Source organism: Mauremys mutica, chromosome 9 (assembly GCF_020497125.1).
Source record: "Mauremys mutica isolate MM-2020 ecotype Southern chromosome 9, ASM2049712v1, whole genome shotgun sequence".
Classification (NCBI taxonomy): domain Eukaryota; kingdom Metazoa; phylum Chordata; order Testudines; family Geoemydidae; genus Mauremys; species Mauremys mutica.
Window position 1 is genome coordinate 45,108,849 of NC_059080.1, and position 18,936 is coordinate 45,127,784.

General features: G+C 47.0%; 1 protein-coding gene across 10 annotated transcripts in view; it reads right to left on the reverse strand.

Moving 5' to 3' along the window:
* HDAC8 (histone deacetylase 8) overlaps positions 1-18,936 on the reverse strand; it is a 119,053-nt gene that overhangs the window by 23,923 nt on the left and 76,194 nt on the right. For 2 of the 10 annotated variants that reach the window (XR_006582222.1, XR_006582221.1), the window contains exons 10-11: positions 10,794-11,060; positions 9,241-9,332 (exon numbers count right to left, since the gene is read on the reverse strand). The exons of 2 other annotated variants lie outside the window; for them this stretch is intronic. Coding sequence is in view for 6 of the 8 variants with exons in the window: in XM_045030402.1 (XP_044886337.1) it covers positions 9,241-9,332 (92 nt within the window). In the remaining 2 variants the exon portion in view is untranslated. Of the gene's footprint in view, positions 1-9,240; positions 9,333-10,793; positions 11,061-12,983; positions 13,303-16,536; positions 16,700-18,936 lie in introns of those variants that run through there. 6 more of the 10 variants (XM_045030402.1, XM_045030406.1, XM_045030407.1 and 3 more) reach the window with 5 other exon arrangements.

Genomic DNA, 18,936 nt, shown 5'->3' on the forward strand with positions numbered 1-18,936 from the left:
ACGTTTCTTGCCATTTGTGAGTGCAGCACGCTGTGAAATGGAGCCTGAGCTGCTGAGGAATTTGCTGCTGACTGTCGCCAGCACATCACGTTTGGCAGTTGAGCTATTCCTTCAGCTCCAAAGTGACAGTGAGGATTCCGATGATGATATGGATTTGCCTAAAGCGGGTGACATGAAATTGCTTGTGGCGGTAACAGAAATGCTCAGCACCGTGGAACGCCGCTTTTGGGCTCGTGAGACAAGCAGTGAGTGGTGGGATCACATTGTCATGGAAGTCTGGGATGACGAGCAGTGGCTGCAGAACTTTCGTATGAGAAAAGCCACTTTCATGGGACTGTGTGCTGAGCTCGCCCCCACCCTGCGGCGCAAGGACACAAGATTGAGAGCTGCCCTGACGGTGGAAAAGCGGGTGGCTATTGCAATGTGGAAGCTGGCAACTCCAGACAGCTACCGGTCGGTTGGGAACCAGTTTGGGGTGGGAAAGTCGACCGTTGGAATCGTGTTGATGCAAGTTTGCAGGGCCATTAATCGCATCCTGCTGAGGAGAACCGTGACTGTGGGGAACGTGCAGGACATTGTGGATGGCTTTTCAGAAATGGGTTTCCCTAACTGTGGAGGGGCAATAGATGGGACGCATATTCCTATTCTGGCACCACCCCACCTAGCCTACGAGTACATTAATCGCAAGGGGTATTTCTCTATGGTTCTCCAGGCGCTTGTGGATCACCGTGGACGTTTCATTGATATTTACACAGGCTGGCCTGGAAAAGTGCATGATGCACGCATCTTTCGGAACAGTGGCCTGTTCAGGAAAATGCAGGAAGGTACATTTTTCCCAGACCGAAAGATCACAGTAAGGGACGTTGAAATGCCCATTGTGATCCTTGGGGACCCCGCTTACCCATTAATGCCTTGGCTCATGAAACCATATACAGGGAAGCTGAACAGGAGCCAGGACCGTTTCAACTACAGGCTGAGCCGATGCCGAATGACTGTGGAGTGTGCTTTTGGCTGTTTAAAAGCTCGCTGGAGATGTCTATATGGGAAGCTAGACTTGGGGGAAAGCAGCATCCCTGCGGTTATATCCGCGTGCTGTACCCTCCATAATATTTGTGAAGGGAAGGGTGAAGCATTCAGCCAGGCATGGACCAACGAGGTGCAAGTCCTGGAGGCTGAATTTGCACAGCCAGACAGCAGGGCTACTAGAGACGCCCACCACAGGGCAACAAGGATTAGGGATGCCTTGAGGGAGAAATTTGAGGCTGAAAGCCAACAGTAATGTTTTTTTGCCTTGACCAGGAGTGACGTGCACTGGTTACAGTGCTTTTAAGTGCCTGTGTTTTCCTTGATGTTTGTTACCTGTGTTTTAATTGGGGTTTGTTATCTTTCACTTTATGCAATAATAAAAACTGATTCATAATCAAAAATCATTTATTTAAAAAAAGGAAGTACACGGGCAGGGGGGTTGGTTGTTGAACTGTACATTCATAGTTTTTCATATGTACTGCCAGGAGTGCTGTGCACCTCAGGATTGTACTGTTGCATGGTGATGGGGGTTGAGTGCAGAGGGTAAGGGTCGTAGTTCTCTGGGCTCATAGGTGACCGTACAGGTGTCGGGGGCAGCTGGTGATGGTGTAGGTAAGAACCTGGATGCTGGGGAACGGGACTTGGAGCTGACATTGGTGCATAGGGGAAAGAGGTTTGGGAGGGTGGGGGTTTGGCACGGTAGTGCTCTGCCTGCATTGCTACCAGTGACTGCATACAGTCTGTTTGGCGCGCAATGAGGTTTATAAGCTGCCTCGTGGTTTTCTTCAGCGTCAACGCCTTTCTCCTGCTTTCTGTTTGCCTCCAGTGATGCATCTTTTCTCTCCATTCCTGCGCATTTTTATTCTCTGTTGCACACTGGTTCATAACTGCCTTCACCAGTTCTTCTTTGCTCTTGTTCGGTTTCCTCCTCAGGTTTTGCAGCTTTCTTTCAGTCACTGATAAGACTGGCCCAGGACTACTCAAGGTCACTGTAAAAATGCAGCAAATGATACATTTTAAGAGAGCTTCCATTGTGTATAATCTGAAGTTATTTTAAAGTCTCACAAGCATTCCTCACACATTTCAGCAACTGCTAGAGAAATCACAGCCTCCCAGAAATGGTAATGGTAATTAACCCTGGGGTTTCCTTCCGCGGTGTGCTCGAGCAGGGTGGTGGTGCTTTGTTAAACGCAGCACCTCCATCTCCCTCAGGAATTAACCCTGGGGTTTCCTTCCGCGGTGTGCTCGAGCAGGGTGCTGGTGCTTTGTTAAACGCAGCACCTCCATCTCCCTCAGGAATTAGCCCTGGGGTTTCCTTCCGCGGTGTGCTCGAGCAGGGTGCTTCTTGCTTCATGGCTAGGCTGCCTGTTTCGGGGCTTTGTTAACCCTGGGGTTCCTGGGGTTCCTGCCTGCCGCGCTATGCAGTTGGGGAAACCAGCACTGAAACACTCCCTCCATTTCCCATAGGAGTTAATACTGGAAGATATCTCCCTTCTGCGGGTTACCAAAGAAGCAAGGGAGGGTCTCCTACAACAATGCGGATTCCGCCCGGGTCCTTATGCAGCGTGCCTCTGTGCAAGCATGGTTCCCCCACCCCTCCTGGAACAGTGGCGCGGATGCGTTAGCCTGAATGGGACAGGGACCACAATGGCTCTCCCTTTAAACTTGGTCACGCGAATTGCCTATGCTCTTGCAGAAACTTTTGAAGAGATTACAGAGGCAGATTACTGCGACGTGATAGACCACATCAATGGGATATTCCATGTCTAGGCATGCAGGCATGCAGCCATACCATCCCCCCTACTCTCCCAAAACCTTTGCATTGCAATAAAAGCTGCTTACCTGGGACCTGCTCTTGTGATTCTTCTGCACCAAGTTCCAGGGGCTGCGACTGGCTAGCTTCCTCCTGGCTTGAGAAGAGCTCCTGACTGCATGCCTCCTCCGGGCTGGCTTCCCCCACCACAGTAGCCTCACTGTCTGCCTCCCCCTCCCCCTCCTCTACCGGCTCTGAACTGTCCATCATGGTCCTTGGATTTACAGAGGGGTCACCCCCATAAATCGCATCCAGCTCCTTGTAAAACTGGCAGGTCGTGGGGGCACTGCCGGATCTGCGGTTTCCCTCGCATGCTTTGCAATAGGCACTCCGCAGCTCCTTTACTTTTACCCTGCACTGCGTCACGCTCATGGCCTCTTTCCATCATGGCTCTCGATACCTGGGCAAAGGTATCATAATTCTTACGGCTAGAGCGCAGCTGTGCCTGCACAGATTCCTCCCCCCAAACACTGATGAGGTCCATCAGCTCGCCATTGCTCCATGCTGGGGCTCGTTTGCCACATGGAGGCATGGTCACCTGTAAAGATTCACTGATTGCATTCCATACCTGGCTGAGCAAACAGGAAGGGGATTTTTAAAATTCCCGGGGCATTTAAAGGGCGGGTCACCTGAGGCCAGGGAAGTAGAGTCTGACCTGATAAGCAGAGTGGCTGAACAGGCATTCTGGGATACATCCTTATACCCTGGAGGCCAATCACAGCGCTGGTGTGTGGCCACACTTGATGACCAGTGCTGCAGCACCAGCGCTGGAATCCTTATTCCCCATGCCGAGAGGGGTGTTCGGCCAGCGCTGCAGCCAGGGAGCTGGAAGTGCCTTGCAGGTGTGGCCACTTACTAATTGCAGCGCTGGTGGAGGCTTTCCAGCGCTGCAAATCGCCAGTGTAGCCATACCCTTAGAAATCTCACATTGGTACCTTCTTTGCGTTTTGTCAAATCTGCTGTGAAAGTGGTCTTAAAACGAACATGTGCTGGGTCATAATCTGAGACTGCTATAACATGAAATATATGGCAGAATATGGGTAAAACAGAACAGAAGACATACAATTCTCCCCCAAGGAGTTCAATCAGAAATTTAATTAACACATTTTTTTAACGAGCGTCATCAGTATGGAAGCATGTCTTCTGGAATGGTGGCCGAAGCATGAAGAGGCATACGAACGTTTAGCATATCTGGCACATAAATACCTTGAAACGACAGCTACAAAAATTCCATGCGAATGCCAGTTCTCACTTTCAAGTGATATTGTAAATAAGACGCAGCTAGCAGTATCTCCCGTAAGTGTAAACAAACTTTTTTGTCTTAGCAAATGGCTGAACAAGAAGTAGGACTAAGTGAACTTGTAGGCTCTAAAGTTTTACATTGTTTTGTTACACTTTCACAATAAAGAGATTGTACTACAGTACTTGTATGATGTGAATTGAAAAATACTATTTATTTTATCATTTTTACAGTGCAAATATTTGTAATAAAAAATATAAAGTGAGCACTATACACTTTGTATTCTGTGTTGTAATAGAAATCAATATATTTGAAAATGTAGAAAAACATCCATAATATTTAATAAATTTCAATTGGTAGTCTATTGTTTAACAGTGCGATTAATCGCGATTAATTTTTTTGAGTTAATCACATGAGTTAACTGCGATTAATTGACAGCCCTAAAAAGAACCTATAGTAATTCTCACAGCAATGGAACAGCAGATTGAAATACTGATCTTCTCAGTCATTTAGACTATAATTTGAGCACTCTGCTTGTATGAACAAGACACACAGATTCCTCCTAGAATGTTAGGAGGTGAAGGTCATATAAAGGGAAGGGTCATTTTTCCTAGGGATAAGATTTTCAGAAGCACTTAATTTCCATTTTCAGAAGAGACTAAGGCCTTAAATCACTTCTGAAAATTTTAACCTCGCTCTTCAATAAAGTCTTAGATTTTACTGATGGTCCGAGTGTCATGATAATAACGGTAATTTCTATCATATGCATACCTCAAATGCATACGGCATCTCCACTAGTTACATTATATTCTGAATGCTCCATGGTTGTTATAGCACACTACCATCCTAGTGGCTACTAATGATAAACTTACAATACAGTTTCCATGCACATCTACTTTTCACATGTCCACAACTTTCTGAAATAGTCACCTTTCAAGAGCGGGACATTTTCCTTGCTTGGTTTGTGCCCTGAGGTGAATTTGGAAAGGGTTTTCCAATTCACCTCCGGTTCACATTGTGGGAGAACTATGAATATTTTCCCCATGGTAAAAAGCATTCTTACCTTGCTTAACAGGGATACAGCAAAAACAACTGACACTTGAATGGAACAGCGGTTTTTCAACCTTTTTTCATTTGCGGACACCTCAAAAATTTCAAATGGCGGTGCGGACCCCTTTGGAAATTTTAGACAGTCTGCAGATCCCCACGGGTCCATGGATCACAGGTTGAAAACCACTGGTGTAGAGCCTTTGATTGGTTTGAGTTTGCAAAGGAGCTTAGTGCAATGCATGCATTAGCATGGAATAATGTGCAAAGCAAGTTATTTCAAGGAATTTACACATTCAGCTGAAAAAGCTGCTAAGCTCAATAAGATCTTTTAATTTCATTTCTATAAAAGAAACAGGAAATAAAATGCAAAACACTGCAATGTTAGGGTTGCAGCGTTAAGTCACAAAAAGTTAGAAAATGAAAAGGTTACAGTTCTAACAGCAAAGTTGCCTCAATTGCACTATTTTCTATTCCTTTTTTTTCTGTAAAAGTATATCATGGTTTATGACATAAGCAGGGCTGGCTCCAGGCACCAGCTAAGGAAGCAGGTGCTTGGGGTGGCCAATACAAAGGGGCGGCACTCCGTCCGCTATTGGGGCGGCACGTCCAGGTCTTCGGCGGCAGGTCCCTCAGTCTCTCTCTTCCTCTTTGAGCTGCCGCCGAAGTACCACTGAAAAGGAAGAGAGGGAGTGAAGGACCCGCCGCCGTACTGCCGTCGAAAAATGGAGTGGCACAATTGAGCTGCCGCTGAAGTGCTGCCGATTGGCTCCCCCCCGCCGCTTGGGGCGGCAGAAAACCTGGAGCCGGCCCTGGACATAAGTATAACATGCCCATAACTCATTTTTATGGACAACAATGAGGATAGTACTGTTGTCAGAGCCTTAACTTTTGCATTTCCAGACTTTAAAATCACAATACTATTAAAGTCACAAACTCTACATGAATACAGTTAATTAATACTGCACATGAATACAGTTAATACAGCAATTAATTACCAAGATATATCTTGTTGTTTATTGAAATGCAATTTTTTTGTATTTAATAACTAATATCCCAATCCTGAAAGTGGCTTCATGTGCAGACGGTTCCAAAGACTGTGTGAATGCAGAGCACGTGACTGCTCAACTGTGCTAAGTTATTTTCTGTTTTAGAACAAATTTTGTGAATCTTAAAATAGCTTTTTTACATAAGCACAGAAAAGCAATGTCTAAATAAATTCTCCCAGCCACTCCTCAATTAAACATGCAGCAAACGACTCATGGGAATTTGCTTATTTCTGATGAGCTATGGAGGGCCAAGTGCGGAAAGACACACCAACCCCAAAAAAATCAAAAGGCCATCTTTGATTCTCTTTGAGATGGTGGATTTTATGAGACTTAATGTTTCCAAAACCGTTACAAACAACCCAGTCGCATCAGCCATCTTGAAATCAATCCCTCACAGGCTGGATGTTGCCAAGGGATGGTATTCAAGGCATCGAAAAGACTCATTTTGATTTTTCTCTTGGCAGAACAAGAACGTCAAGAGAAGGCAACTTTGTGCTCCAATAATTACAAAGACAGATGCCTTCATTTTGCTTCACATTCAGATATCCTTGGCAAAAAAACACCTTCGATGTTAAAAACCCAGATTTTTAAAATTGTGGGTACAAACATTATAGAAATACCAAAGAGCAGAAATCATTTGGTGCAGAATTCTAAAAATCTACAATGGTAAAACAACTGAAAGTTACTTAAATGAAATGAGAGTAATGTGCGCCTGAGTCTGCCTCCCTGGTGAGTCAAGCCTATGACATTTCAGTAACAATATTTACAATTCCATTGCTGATCATTCTAATGGATGGAAAGATGAAGGGGATGGGAGCGATGCCATGGGAGATTGGATGTAGGAGCTGCTGCCAGGAAGGAAATAGAGAGGGGAGAAATGAAAAGATTCAAAGAGAAGGAAAGAGGGAGAGAAAGGAGGATGAGAAGTGAAAAGAAATAAAGGGTAGAAATAGCAGTGCTCCTAAAATGGAGGAGGCCAAATGCAACACCAAAATACTGAACAAAAAACAAACAAACTTCAATTACTACGTAAAAGGCTAGATTCTATCCTTAATCTTACCGCAAAACTCTCCCTGACATCAACAGAAGACTGCAGCAGATGGAGGGGAGCATGCAGTCCTACCCTTACCACCTGGCCCACTGTATTGCCAACCCAAAGCACGCAAAAATCATGAATCCCCCCCCCCCCAAATCATGAGATTATTTAAAAACATTAAATGTGGGGTTCTTTTTTCCGAGTCTTTAGGGGTGACATTTTCAAGCCTTTCTCCACAACCAAAAGAGCTAGAAACTTAATTTTTAAATGAAACTGAGTTCCTCTCACAGCCATGTGACTCAAGGAACTGGGGGCTTTAAGAAAAGCACCAAATATCACAAGACTTAGCAACACTGAGGACCGGTACATATCCGGTTGTTCCACTTTAAAATGCTTTGTGGCAACATGTTTCAGCAAATGCTCTCTCCCAGGCCATGAACTCTTACTGTTTCCTTAGAAAGGGGAGCAAAGCCTGTGTTTGTATAGCAGGAAAGTGGCCCCTGGATTACTGTCAACCTGCTCCGATTAAGGATCTCAAAAGGCTGCCCAGCCTGACAGCTTGATTTCCAGATTTCAGTTAATCAGAATAGGAGTTCCTATTTAAAGCAAAGAAAATAAGGAATCAGGAAGTGCCAGCCCTTGTTTCTCTGTAGAGGTGTTGACAGGCTATTAAATCATTAGCGGTTCCTTGCCAGGAGTAGCAGAATAAATCTGGGAACCTGACAAACGGACAGCAGCTCTGTGCACAGAGACATATACACAGAGAAAGTACATGCTGTTATCTCATAGCTGTGTAAATATTTCAGCTGACATTTCCATTAGATCCAAACCAGTTTCCCACACATCAGTGTTTTTTAAATCGGCTTCCACCAGTTCACAATAAATACGCTAACTTGTCCCTAAAGTACAATGCAGGCAGCCTGGATTAGCATCCAGAAAGATTACCAAGCGCAGGCATGTACAGAACAGAAGTGGTGCACATGCATGAAAAAGGACAACTCCCAGAAGACATTACAAAGTTAATGACACATGATGAGATTTTTCTTTTTCTTCCCCCTACCATTTAATTACTTAAGAGACTAGAAGGTAAACTGTTACATACCTGCTCAAAGCAGTAGCTTTGTACCTACACTGGAGTGAGGAGAGAATTTTTGTTATCTTGGAGCCTGAATAATACTGTGAAGAAGTTAAGTCTGCAGCGCACAAAGGGGAAAGATGATGTCAGACCCAAGGAGCAATGGAATAGAAACCATCTTGAATGATAGATTATTTAGATTACAGTAGCATCTGGCAGCCCCAATTGAGGTCAGGGCCGGTATGTGAAGCACTGTACAACCATATAGTAAGACAGCCCCTTTCCTGAAGAGCTAATGATCTATGTAGACAAGACATACAAAATGTGAGAGAGGAAACTGAGACACAGAGAGCGAAAGTGACTTGTCTAAAGACACACAGCAGGTCAGTGGCAGAGCTGGAAAAAGAACCCAGGCCAGCATGCTAGCCACAAATAGAGGAACCCATTATGTAAGAAATAAACAGTAAATTTAAATTAACCAACTGAGACTGAGTTGGTCAGAGCTTCTTGGAAAGTAAAGAGGGGCGGGGGGGGGGGCGGGGCTGAAGGAAAAGAAGACCTGAAAGAGGCAGATGATGTGTTTCTCCCCATTCTGCACCCTCTCCATGCTTTGGAACTGTCAAATCCTCCAAGACATATTTGCAGTCTCCGATCTTACTGTGCTTTGTAGGGCTAATGTTAGCCAGCACAAAACAATCTACCAGCTAGTTTTGTGGTGAAGCAGAACCTTGAAGGGGAACACAAACCACTAGATTACTGGGGATATAGATCCCAGAGTTTGCTAAGACAGTTCCCCTTATTGTGTGCATCTTGGGATGGGAGATTCCCTTTTAACAACATGTTCAGTTCCTCCACAGGAAGCAGAGGGGAGTAAGGGTGGCCAGCCCACTTCCCCAAGGGCTGACAGCTCAGCAGGACTTCCGTGCATAAAGCCATCTACACATGAGCCCTTACCTAGCAAACTCCTGGCCACCCACACACTCCTTCATTTCTCCAGCAGACGAGAAGAGTGAATCTTTCTGTGTCTGAACCCAGCAGGAAACATCCTGTTTCGGATAGACTCAGAGGTTAGGATAAATTGTTGTTTTAAATGTCCTCTTTCCTTTAGACCATGTGGTGGCTTTGTAAACAGCCTGGGAATCTGTACACATTATATCCATACCATCTTTGACGGTATCCTGGTTTAAGGGCGTTCAGGCTTGCTGCCCCTTTCCACAGGACACTGTAAAGCGTGTCCATTAATAATAAACCTGTTTGGCCATTCGTGGAATGAAAGAACAGGAGAGTCCTTGAATTACAACCCCAGTATGCTCTGAGTTCCCTTTGGTGTAGCCCTGGACATCCCTTCTAAGTTCAGGCTGCATCATAAGAGTGAGTTGAGCATTTGGGAGATACATCTGTCACAGTTACATGCATGGTACTTTAAGTCCAGACCGCCCAGTGAGCTCAGACAAATAGTGCACAGCCATCCTCAGCTTCAACACTGAGGTGCATTGTGCAATGTTCCTGGCTGAGCCGAGCCATCAGGCCACTCCGATCAAGATGGAGAAATTCATACTGTGACTATGTATGGAAGACTAGGGTAGCTGCTACCCACTCTAGTTGATGTAGGGGGAGTGATAGCTCAGTGGTTTGAGCATTGGCCAGGGTTGTGAGTTCAATCCTTGAGGGGGCCCTTTGGGGAACTGGGGTAAAAATCTAGGGATTGGTCCTGCTTTGAGCAGGAGGTTGGACTAGATGACCTCCTGAGGTCCCTTTCAACCCTGATATTCAATGATTCTATGTAAATTAGCTGGTGGGATAAGCTTGGCTGGCTTTGCTGAACTCCAAACAGCAATGCACTGAATCCATGGTCAATACATAACCAGGGCCGCCCAGAGGGGGGGGCAAAGGGGGCAATTTGCCCCGGGCCCCGGGCTCCGCAGGGGCCCCCCAAGAGAACAGCGGAGGCTCCCGCCTCTGCCCCTCTCCTGGAGCCTCAGCGCATCAAGCGCCGAGTCTCCGCCGGGGCCCCTGAGCCCCGCCCAGAGCCGCGTCGTCAGGGGGCGGGGCCGGGAGCTCCGGGCTGATCTCAGCTCCCTCCGCTCGGCGTGGAGCTCCCAGCCCTGCCCCCTCCCCACGCGGCTCTGAGCGGGACGGAGCTCAGGCCCCGCCGGCCACACGCTGCGGCTGTTCCGGCGAGGCGCTGAGACTCCGGGTGAGGAGGGAGCCGGGGGTAAGAGGCTGGGGCCGGAGCGGGGGGGAAGCGGGACCCGCCGCCGAAGCACAGCCCAGTCTTCGGTGGCGGGGGGCCCCTTCCGTTCCGGGACCTGCCGCCGAAGTGCCCCGAAGACCCGCGGCGGGTTTTTCTTCGGGGCACTTCAGCGGCGGGTCCCGGAACGGAAGGGGCCCCCCGCCGCCGAAGACCCCGGGCCCCCGGAATCCTCTGGGCGGCCCTGTACATAACTGGGCATTGTCTAAATTAACTGTTAAAACTAAAAGACCCAAATCAAAATAAGTCACCTCACCTTCTTGCCTACAGAAAATGGTCACATGTTGCTGAAGTCCCACGCAGTACCTCACTGTGAAGACTTAGACAAACAACCGAATGCATCTGGGTGTCTCTAGCACTTCAGGCGTGTTCTCTTTAAACAAAAAGGGGTTTTCCAGGCATACAGACATGGGCTTTTCTTCTTACTAGCATTCGCAGCTGTGGATGCCTCTATCTAGAAATGTATACTGTGCTCCTCACCCTGCTCTCTGCCTCTCCCATCACAGGCAGTTCATGTAGATACCTATGACAATAGTATTTTGGTTAGCTAATCAACAGGAGCCAACATGCCTCACTTTTTGCTCCTTTGTCTGTGCATCAGCACTACTGAGATGCTAAAGCAAAACTGCATACATCTCTGGAGACAAGGTTTCAGCAATGAGCCTCCTAGGAGAGATTAGTGATAATATGAATTGGCTTCTATCATCTTCTGAAACTATGCTCTGACTTGCTTCCTCTTGTCAGTGCTGGTGATAAGTGCCAGATTTACAGCCCTGGAGAATGAATATCTGTTCTTGGGAGCAGTACAATGTGGGCAGCAGTTGTATAAGCGGTCCCACCCTGACCGCAACAATGCCTCACAGCCTGCAGGGGCCATCTCTAGGGGTGAAAGGCTTCTTTAATACGGAGGATTATGGAGATCAAGCCAGAACACAGCCTGCTGCAAATCCCCAGCCAGTATTTATCAACATGCCATGACTAGCGATGGGCTGATCTCAGAAGGCGCTAAGGTCTGGTTCAGATGAGCACCCAAAGCTGAGAATCTCTGCTAAATTCTCCAAACTAGGCTGGAAGTTTCATGAAACTGCCAGTGCTTTATACTGCTGATTGGATTGGGAATATTGTGAGGATAGATGCTGCAATCCCGGCCCTGTGTCATTTCTGGCTGGAATCAGGAAAAGCAAAAGCAGAACAGCCATAAGAAGAAAGAAAAAAATAGTTCAAGTGAACTTTCTCAAACATTTTGGGTGAGAGTGCTGAAGTAGGGTAGGTGTGTCTTGCTAATGCCTAATCCTCACCCCCAAATCATCTCATCCCTTGGAATGAGAAAATTCAGAGCCCAGAGCATTGCTGAGTATATACAGAATGGGAAAACTGAAAATAGGTAAGAACAAGATCTGCTAAGAAAGGTGGAGGGAATGGCATATTACCAGTCATGCCAGGACTTCACTGTATCCACTGCATTCAACAGGCAGAAAGGGGCCTTTACTTTTTGCTTTCCTATCTCATTGCACTGAAGAATATTAAAGAGTGATCTAACAGTCTCCAAATCTCTCTTCTTTCACAGCACACTGCCAAGCTGAGCCCTCCTGTACATTCCTTCTGTGAACTGACACCATTTCTTTAAGAGTCCTGACTGGGTGTTAGTTCTAGGCTTGTGTGCGCCAATAACTGCTTAAAAGTCCTAACTAATATGCAAACCAGTCTTTCCACAGCTCCACTCGTTTATCAGTCCTGGCTATTAATTTCTCCCTGACAGGTAGACAATTTCAATCAGCAACGTTTCCAGCCGACTGTTCTTCCTCTGAGTGACAGGCGGATGCATCAGTTCCTGCACTGGCTGAGGGGTTGCAAAACAATGGCTGGAAAACACCACAGAGCCACTTCCTGTTGTAAACTCTATCCTCTGAAGAGGCAAAGAAAACAGCCAATGCTCCTGTGGGACGGCATGTTTGTATTGGCTTGGGAGGGAGGTGGCATGTGACTGTTTCTCTTGCTGGAGTTTTTAAGAGAATTTGCCTGGTGCTACAGTGAGCAAGAGATAAAAATGAAATAAAAACAGTCCTATTTCCGCCCAGTGCAAGGAGAGTTAATCTGCAGCGGGGAAGACGGTGGAATATGGGGCACTTCAGAATGAGATATTTAGCTTTTTTTTTTTAAAAGCACACTGCCAACACATGTGGCATGGCCTGTCCCAGGATGACCATCCCATCACGAGATATTTCAGAGGGGGATGGAAAGTGCCCCCCATCTCCTCCCTGCCTGTGCAGCAGACACAGCCCTAGATTTGTATACGCTGGAGAATTCACCTTTGGATCAGGTTGAATGTGAAGGGAAATACTGGTAGCTGTTCTTCAGGGTTATAAAGCTGACAGAGAGGGAAAGAATTTGCCTTCAAGATGTTGGACTAAACAGAGACATTAGAGTGACAAATTGGGGGAGGTAATATCTTTTATTGGACCAACTTCTATTGGTGAGAGAGACAAGCTTTCAAGGGGAACAGAGCTTTGAGGGGTGCATGAAAACTTCAGGGACTTAGATAATACCCAAAACTGACCATTTGCATGTACGTATGCAGTGACAACATGAGCTAGCCTGGCCCAAAGCACTTCAGGATTCCAGATCTAATCACAATGTTTGGGGAACTCAACCATGAATTGAAGCCTGGGAGAACTTGTGATCAGAGAGCCCAACCCCTCAGCACAGGCAGCTGGACAGGAACAATTCCTTTATGAAGCACAGTGCTGCAGTGCAGAAGCCGATCCCTAGAGATGAAAGGAAGAGAGGACCAATTACTTCCCTACATGGCTGACACTGGTAATCTGAGAATAGCCATGACTGAAACCAATTAAAACCAGCAGAAACACTGAAACCAGAATTGTGCCTGCACATGCGAGGGTCTGAACGTGGCCTCATCTCTCTTGAGATGGTGGACGGCGTAAGGAGAGGACATCTGCTTCATCTTATACCTCCTCCTGAGGTACCACCACCCCTCTTGGCAGCAGGTAAATTACGAAATTTGCAAACCCACTGGATGGGCAAACAAGTTCAAGCTGCACTATGCCACCAGACAGCTACTGTGTCACTTACACTACTGCTGATCTTAGCCCAGAGACATCCCGGGCAGCTTCACCCACTTACATCAAGTTCGAGTTTGGCCCTAGATGCCTACAATTAAGTCAATGAACCCTAAGAAGTCTATCACGTGACTCATTATGAAAAGCAGCTGGATGTGCGAAACCATTGCCTAGAGAAACAGATCCAACCTACTGAGCTTGTAAATCCAGCTCTGAATCACTTCCCACAGGTCAGGATACATGGGGAAGCATCATTGCAAACCTCTCATTCAGCTGGCCATCGCAACTCAAGTTAATAAACCCTCATCTGGCTAAACGCCTCCCTTGCCCACGCATATCCCCTTCATCGCCTAAGCCTTTCCTCCAGCTCTCCTCAACACCACCACACACTGACTTAGCAAAACTAAAAGCCCCTTTTCTTTCCAAGTTACTGTATATACAGATCACTTGGACCTTGCCTACACACAAAGGTTGCCCCAATGTAACTTTAAAACAGCGTAACCATTCAGGAATGGAACAGCTTCTATATGAGGAGAGATTAAAAAGATTGGGGCTTTTTAGCTTAGAAAAGAGACGACTAAAGGGGGATACGATAGAGGTCTATAAAATCATGACTGGTGTGGAGACAGTAACTAAGGAAGCGTTATTTACTCCTCATAACACAAGAACTGGGAGTCACTAAATGAAATTAATAGGCAGCAGGTTTAAAACAAGCAAAAGGAAGTATTTCTTAGAATCATAGAATATCAGGGTTGGAAGGGACCTCAGGTCATCTAGTCCAACCCCCTGCTCAAAGCAGGACCAATCCACAGGCAGATTTTTGCCCCATATCCCTAAGTGCCCCCCTCAAGGATTGAACTCACAACCCTGGGTTTAGCAGGCCAATGAGCTATCCCTCCCCTCCGCATTCTTCATACAATGCACAGTCAACCTGTGGAACTCTTTGCCAGAGGATGTTGTGAAGGCCAAGACTATAACAGGGTTCAAAAAAGAACCAGATAAGTTCATGGAGGATAGGTCCATCAATGGCTACTAGCCAGGATGGGCACTCCCCTGCATGGCACTAGGACTGCTGGGGGCGTATCCTATGGGCCTTTTTGCTGCAGTGAGCTGAGCTGCTCTATGGATTATCTCCCAGCAAATTGTGGAAGAATACGCCTGTCCTTCTGGGCACAGAGGGAATTGTAAGGCAGCACAGGAGGACTAGCAGCATCCATGTGACTTGGCCTGCAACTTCACTGCAAAATGGGCAGGTTACCAGCCTGAGTGAAAGCTGCACCCAGGCTCTAGCCAATATCCTCAGCTCGGCCAGCTAGTCTGAGTATAAAACACCAGCACACCTCAAGTCAGAGGTTGTGGGTGTGGACCGGAGCTGGGATAGTATCAACACCAGAGTAAGGACTGGAGTTCACGATGCAGTGAAGACACACCCACAAGCTGCTGGGGCTGAGTTGCTTCTTTTGATCTCTCGTGCTGAACAGGATGTAGAGCAGGTGAAGGAAGCCTGTTAGCCCAAATGTAGATTGCACAGAACAGGCAGATTATCTCTGCTCTCTTGCCATCCTGCCTGGAATGGCCTTGCAGCTTCTAAAGATAAGTCTTTAATTAGTTGTCAAAAGTTGCTAAGAACCTTGCAAGGGGTTCTGTAGCTGTATTTACAGAGCTTTCCATCCTTGGAAACAACTGCCCATCTCTTATGGTTCAGTAGCAAAGCTCCTGAGGTTTAGAAGTGGTGTTGCTCTGGAAGCCAGGTCTTACGTTACCATTAACCTGTATATGTTAAAAGCTGTGTCAATAAAGTGGGCATTTTATTGCTGCTGCAGCCCTAGTACAAAATCTTTTTGCCAGACAGATTCAGCCAAGCAGGGACAGAGTGGTCAGAAATGGCCAAGGACAGCTCTCTGGTTAGTTAGGAAAATATCACTCCCACTATTCTGACATCATCATCAGCTTTTCTGTGCAGTAGCAGGAGTTCAGAACACTGATGAGCTTCCTCCTAATGAAAAGAATTGGAGTACTTGTGGCACCTTAGAGACTAACAAATTTATTTGAGTATAAGTTTTCGTGGGCTACAGCCCACTTCATCGGATGCATAGAATAGAACATATAGTAAGGAGATATATATACACATATAGAAAACATGAAAAGGTGGGAGTTGCCCAACCAACTCTAAGAGGCTAATTAATTAAGATGAGCAATTATCAGCAGGAGAAAAAAAACTTTTGTAATAATAATCAAGATGACCCATTTCAGACAGTCTGACAAGAAGGTGTGAAGATACTTATCATGGGGAAATAGATTCAATGTGTATAATGGCTCAGCCATTCCCAGTCTCTCTTCAAGCCTAAAATGATGGTATCTAGTTTGTGTATTAATTCAAGTTCAGCAGTTTCTTGTTGGAGTCTGTTTTTGAAGCTTTCCTGTTGCAAGATTGCCACCTTTAAATCTGTTACTGAGTGACCAGAGAGGTTGAAGTGTTCACCTACTGGTTTTTGAATGTTATGATTCCTGAAGTCAAATTTGTATCCATTTATTCTTTTGCGTAGAGACTGTCCGGTTGGCCAATGTACATGGCCGAGGGGCATTGCTGGCACATGATGGTATATATCACATTGGTAGATGGGCAGGTGAATGAGCCCCTGATGGCATGGTTGATGTGATTAGGTCCTATGATGATGTCACTTGAATAGATATGTGGACAGAGTTGGCATCGGGCTTTGTTGCAAGGATAGGTTCCTGGGTTCGTGTTTTTGTTCTGTGGTTGCTGGTGAGTATTTGCTTCAGGTTGCGGGGGGACGGGGGGGCTGTCTGTAAGCAAGGACAGGTCTGTCTCCCAAGATCTGAGAGAGGGAGGGATCATCTTTCAGGATAGGTTGTAGATCTTTGATGATGCGCTGGAGAGGTTTTAGTTTGGGGCTGAAGGTGACTGCTAGTGGCGTTCTGTTATTTTCTTTGTTGGGCCTGTCCTGTAGTAGGTGACTTCTGGGGACTCTTCCTGCTCTGTCAATGTGTTTTTTCACTTTAGCAGGTGGGCATTGTAGTTTTAAGAATGCTTGATAGAGATCTTGTAGGTGCGTTTCTCTGTCTGTGTGATTGAAGCAAATACGGTTGTATCTTAGAGCTTGGCTGTAGACAATGGATCATGTGATGTGTCCTGGATGGAAGCTGGAGGCATGTAGGTAAGTATAGCGGTCAGTAGGTTTCTGGTAAATTCCAGTGTACCCATTGCCCAGTGTCCTCTAGATTAAACTGCAAGCTGATGGGAGGGGGGAGTCATTCCCAGGTTCATCAGGAGCAGATGCACACGTCACATTTTATTTGTCCCCCAAAAAGTATAACTATTAAATCACAATGTAAATTTGGAAGGAAGAAAGGAAGAAAGAGATTTACTGATGGAGGAAAGGTTAGAATAGAGTGCACACTGAACAACAAGAGATGTGAAGGGTGTAAACACAAAGGACAGTCTGGTCCAAGGGTGAATGGGGTAGTGGGATGAAATTAAACAAAGGGAATCAAGCAGAGTATCTGAGCATTTCCCGTTACGGAAATCTTTTCAAAGGAGGAACATTTTCCTAAGGGAAGTGGTGGAAACCTCATTGCTTCCATCACGTAAAACTGAATAAAACCCTAGAGAGTCAACTGAAGGGATCATTCGTGCAGTGGCCAGAGTTCGCTTTGGCAGGGAGGGCTAGATAAGACCTACCTCAGTATGCTTCCCTCCCTGTCTCCCCAAATTTCTAATTTCAGTGAACCTGTTTTTTAGAGAAGCCATTAGTGATCGTTACCAGCCCAATTTTACCTGTTGGCAACCTTCAGTCTTGCTCTGTCACTCCTAATAAACATTTTTTTCCATGCAGAGAGTGACCTAAATGCTACATATTGTGGCAAAGTTCCTCCTCTCCTCTAGTAGGTCCTGCGCTTATTGGCGGATTTCCTCCCCTCAGTGGTCTTCCCCTTGGATGAAACCCACAGTCTGGATCACCTCCTCCTATGTCTGAGTAGGAGTAGCGAGGCTTGGGGGCAGTGATGAGCTGCCAAAATCTTAACAACGGGTTCCCTATAAAAAGTTCTGATTTAAGGGATGTGCAACAGCATGTATTTTTTGTACCAATAGGGTTACCATACGTCCATATTTTCCCAGGAGGTGATTAAGAACCGAAAGCCTGACATGTCCAGGAAAATACAGATGTATTTTAACCCTACCTAAAGTTCTTTTTTAAAAAGATGGGGCTGAACTAGAAATGAGCTCCGTTTCACATGTGTGGGTGGTGATCAGGGACAGTCTCAATTTTTGGGTCTTTTTCTTATATAGGCTCCTATTACCCCTCACCCCCGTCCCGATTTTTCACACTTGCTGTCTGGTCACTCTAGGGTGTGCACATGTGTGGGTCCCAGCTGCTCCCTGCCCCCCCCTCATTAAAGCAGGTGTGCAGGGTTACTGCCCTGGGAACTGCAGGGCACCAGTGGATGTGGGGCTGGCTGCAGATAGGGGCGTGGGGCAGGGCTAGCTGGAGGCAGGGAGTGACACGGGCTGGCTGTGGGCAGGTGATGCAGACGGGCGGGCTGCGGGCGGCTGTGGATGTCTGCGGGCAGGGGGGCAGGGGCTGGCTGGGGGCAGGCTGGGGGGCGGGGGCTGGCTGTGGCTGGGGGCAGGGAAGGCGGGGTAGGGGCGCAGATACTCACACGGGGGGAGCAGCTGAGAGTAGCAGGACGCAGCCGGGGACTCACCAGGCAGCAGCAGCAGGAGCCCCAGGGCCAGAGGTCCGAGGAGCAGCAGCAGCAACAGGGCCAGGAGGCAGCTCACATGGCTCTCACAGCACAGCGCAGCGCCCCCCGGCGGCCAGGAGGAGGAATTACAGGCTTCCCAGGCAGAGCCCATCAAAGCTTCCCTCGCAGGGAAGCTAGTTAACAAGCGGTTCTAAAACCGCTTCTAAATTTAACAACGGGTTCGTGCGAACCGGCTCCAGCTCACCCCTGCTTGGGGGGAACCTGGGCCCGCCCTCTACTCCGGGTTCCAGCCCAGGGCCCTGTGAATTGCAGCAGTCTCTATAGTGCTACTTGTAACCACTGCTTGACCGCTACAGCTCCCTGGGCTACTTCCCCATAGCCTCCTTCAAACATCTTTCTTATCCTCACCATAGGATCCTCCTGGTGTCTGATACTGCTTGATTGTATGGTGTTTCCTCAGTCCTCCAGTAGTACACCCTCTCAGTTCTTAGTTCCTTGTGTCTCTGGCTCCCAGCTCCTCATACGCTCTTCCTTCCTCTGGCTCCTTCCCCTTTGACTGGAGTGAGCTCCCCTTTTTATACCAGGTGCCCTGAT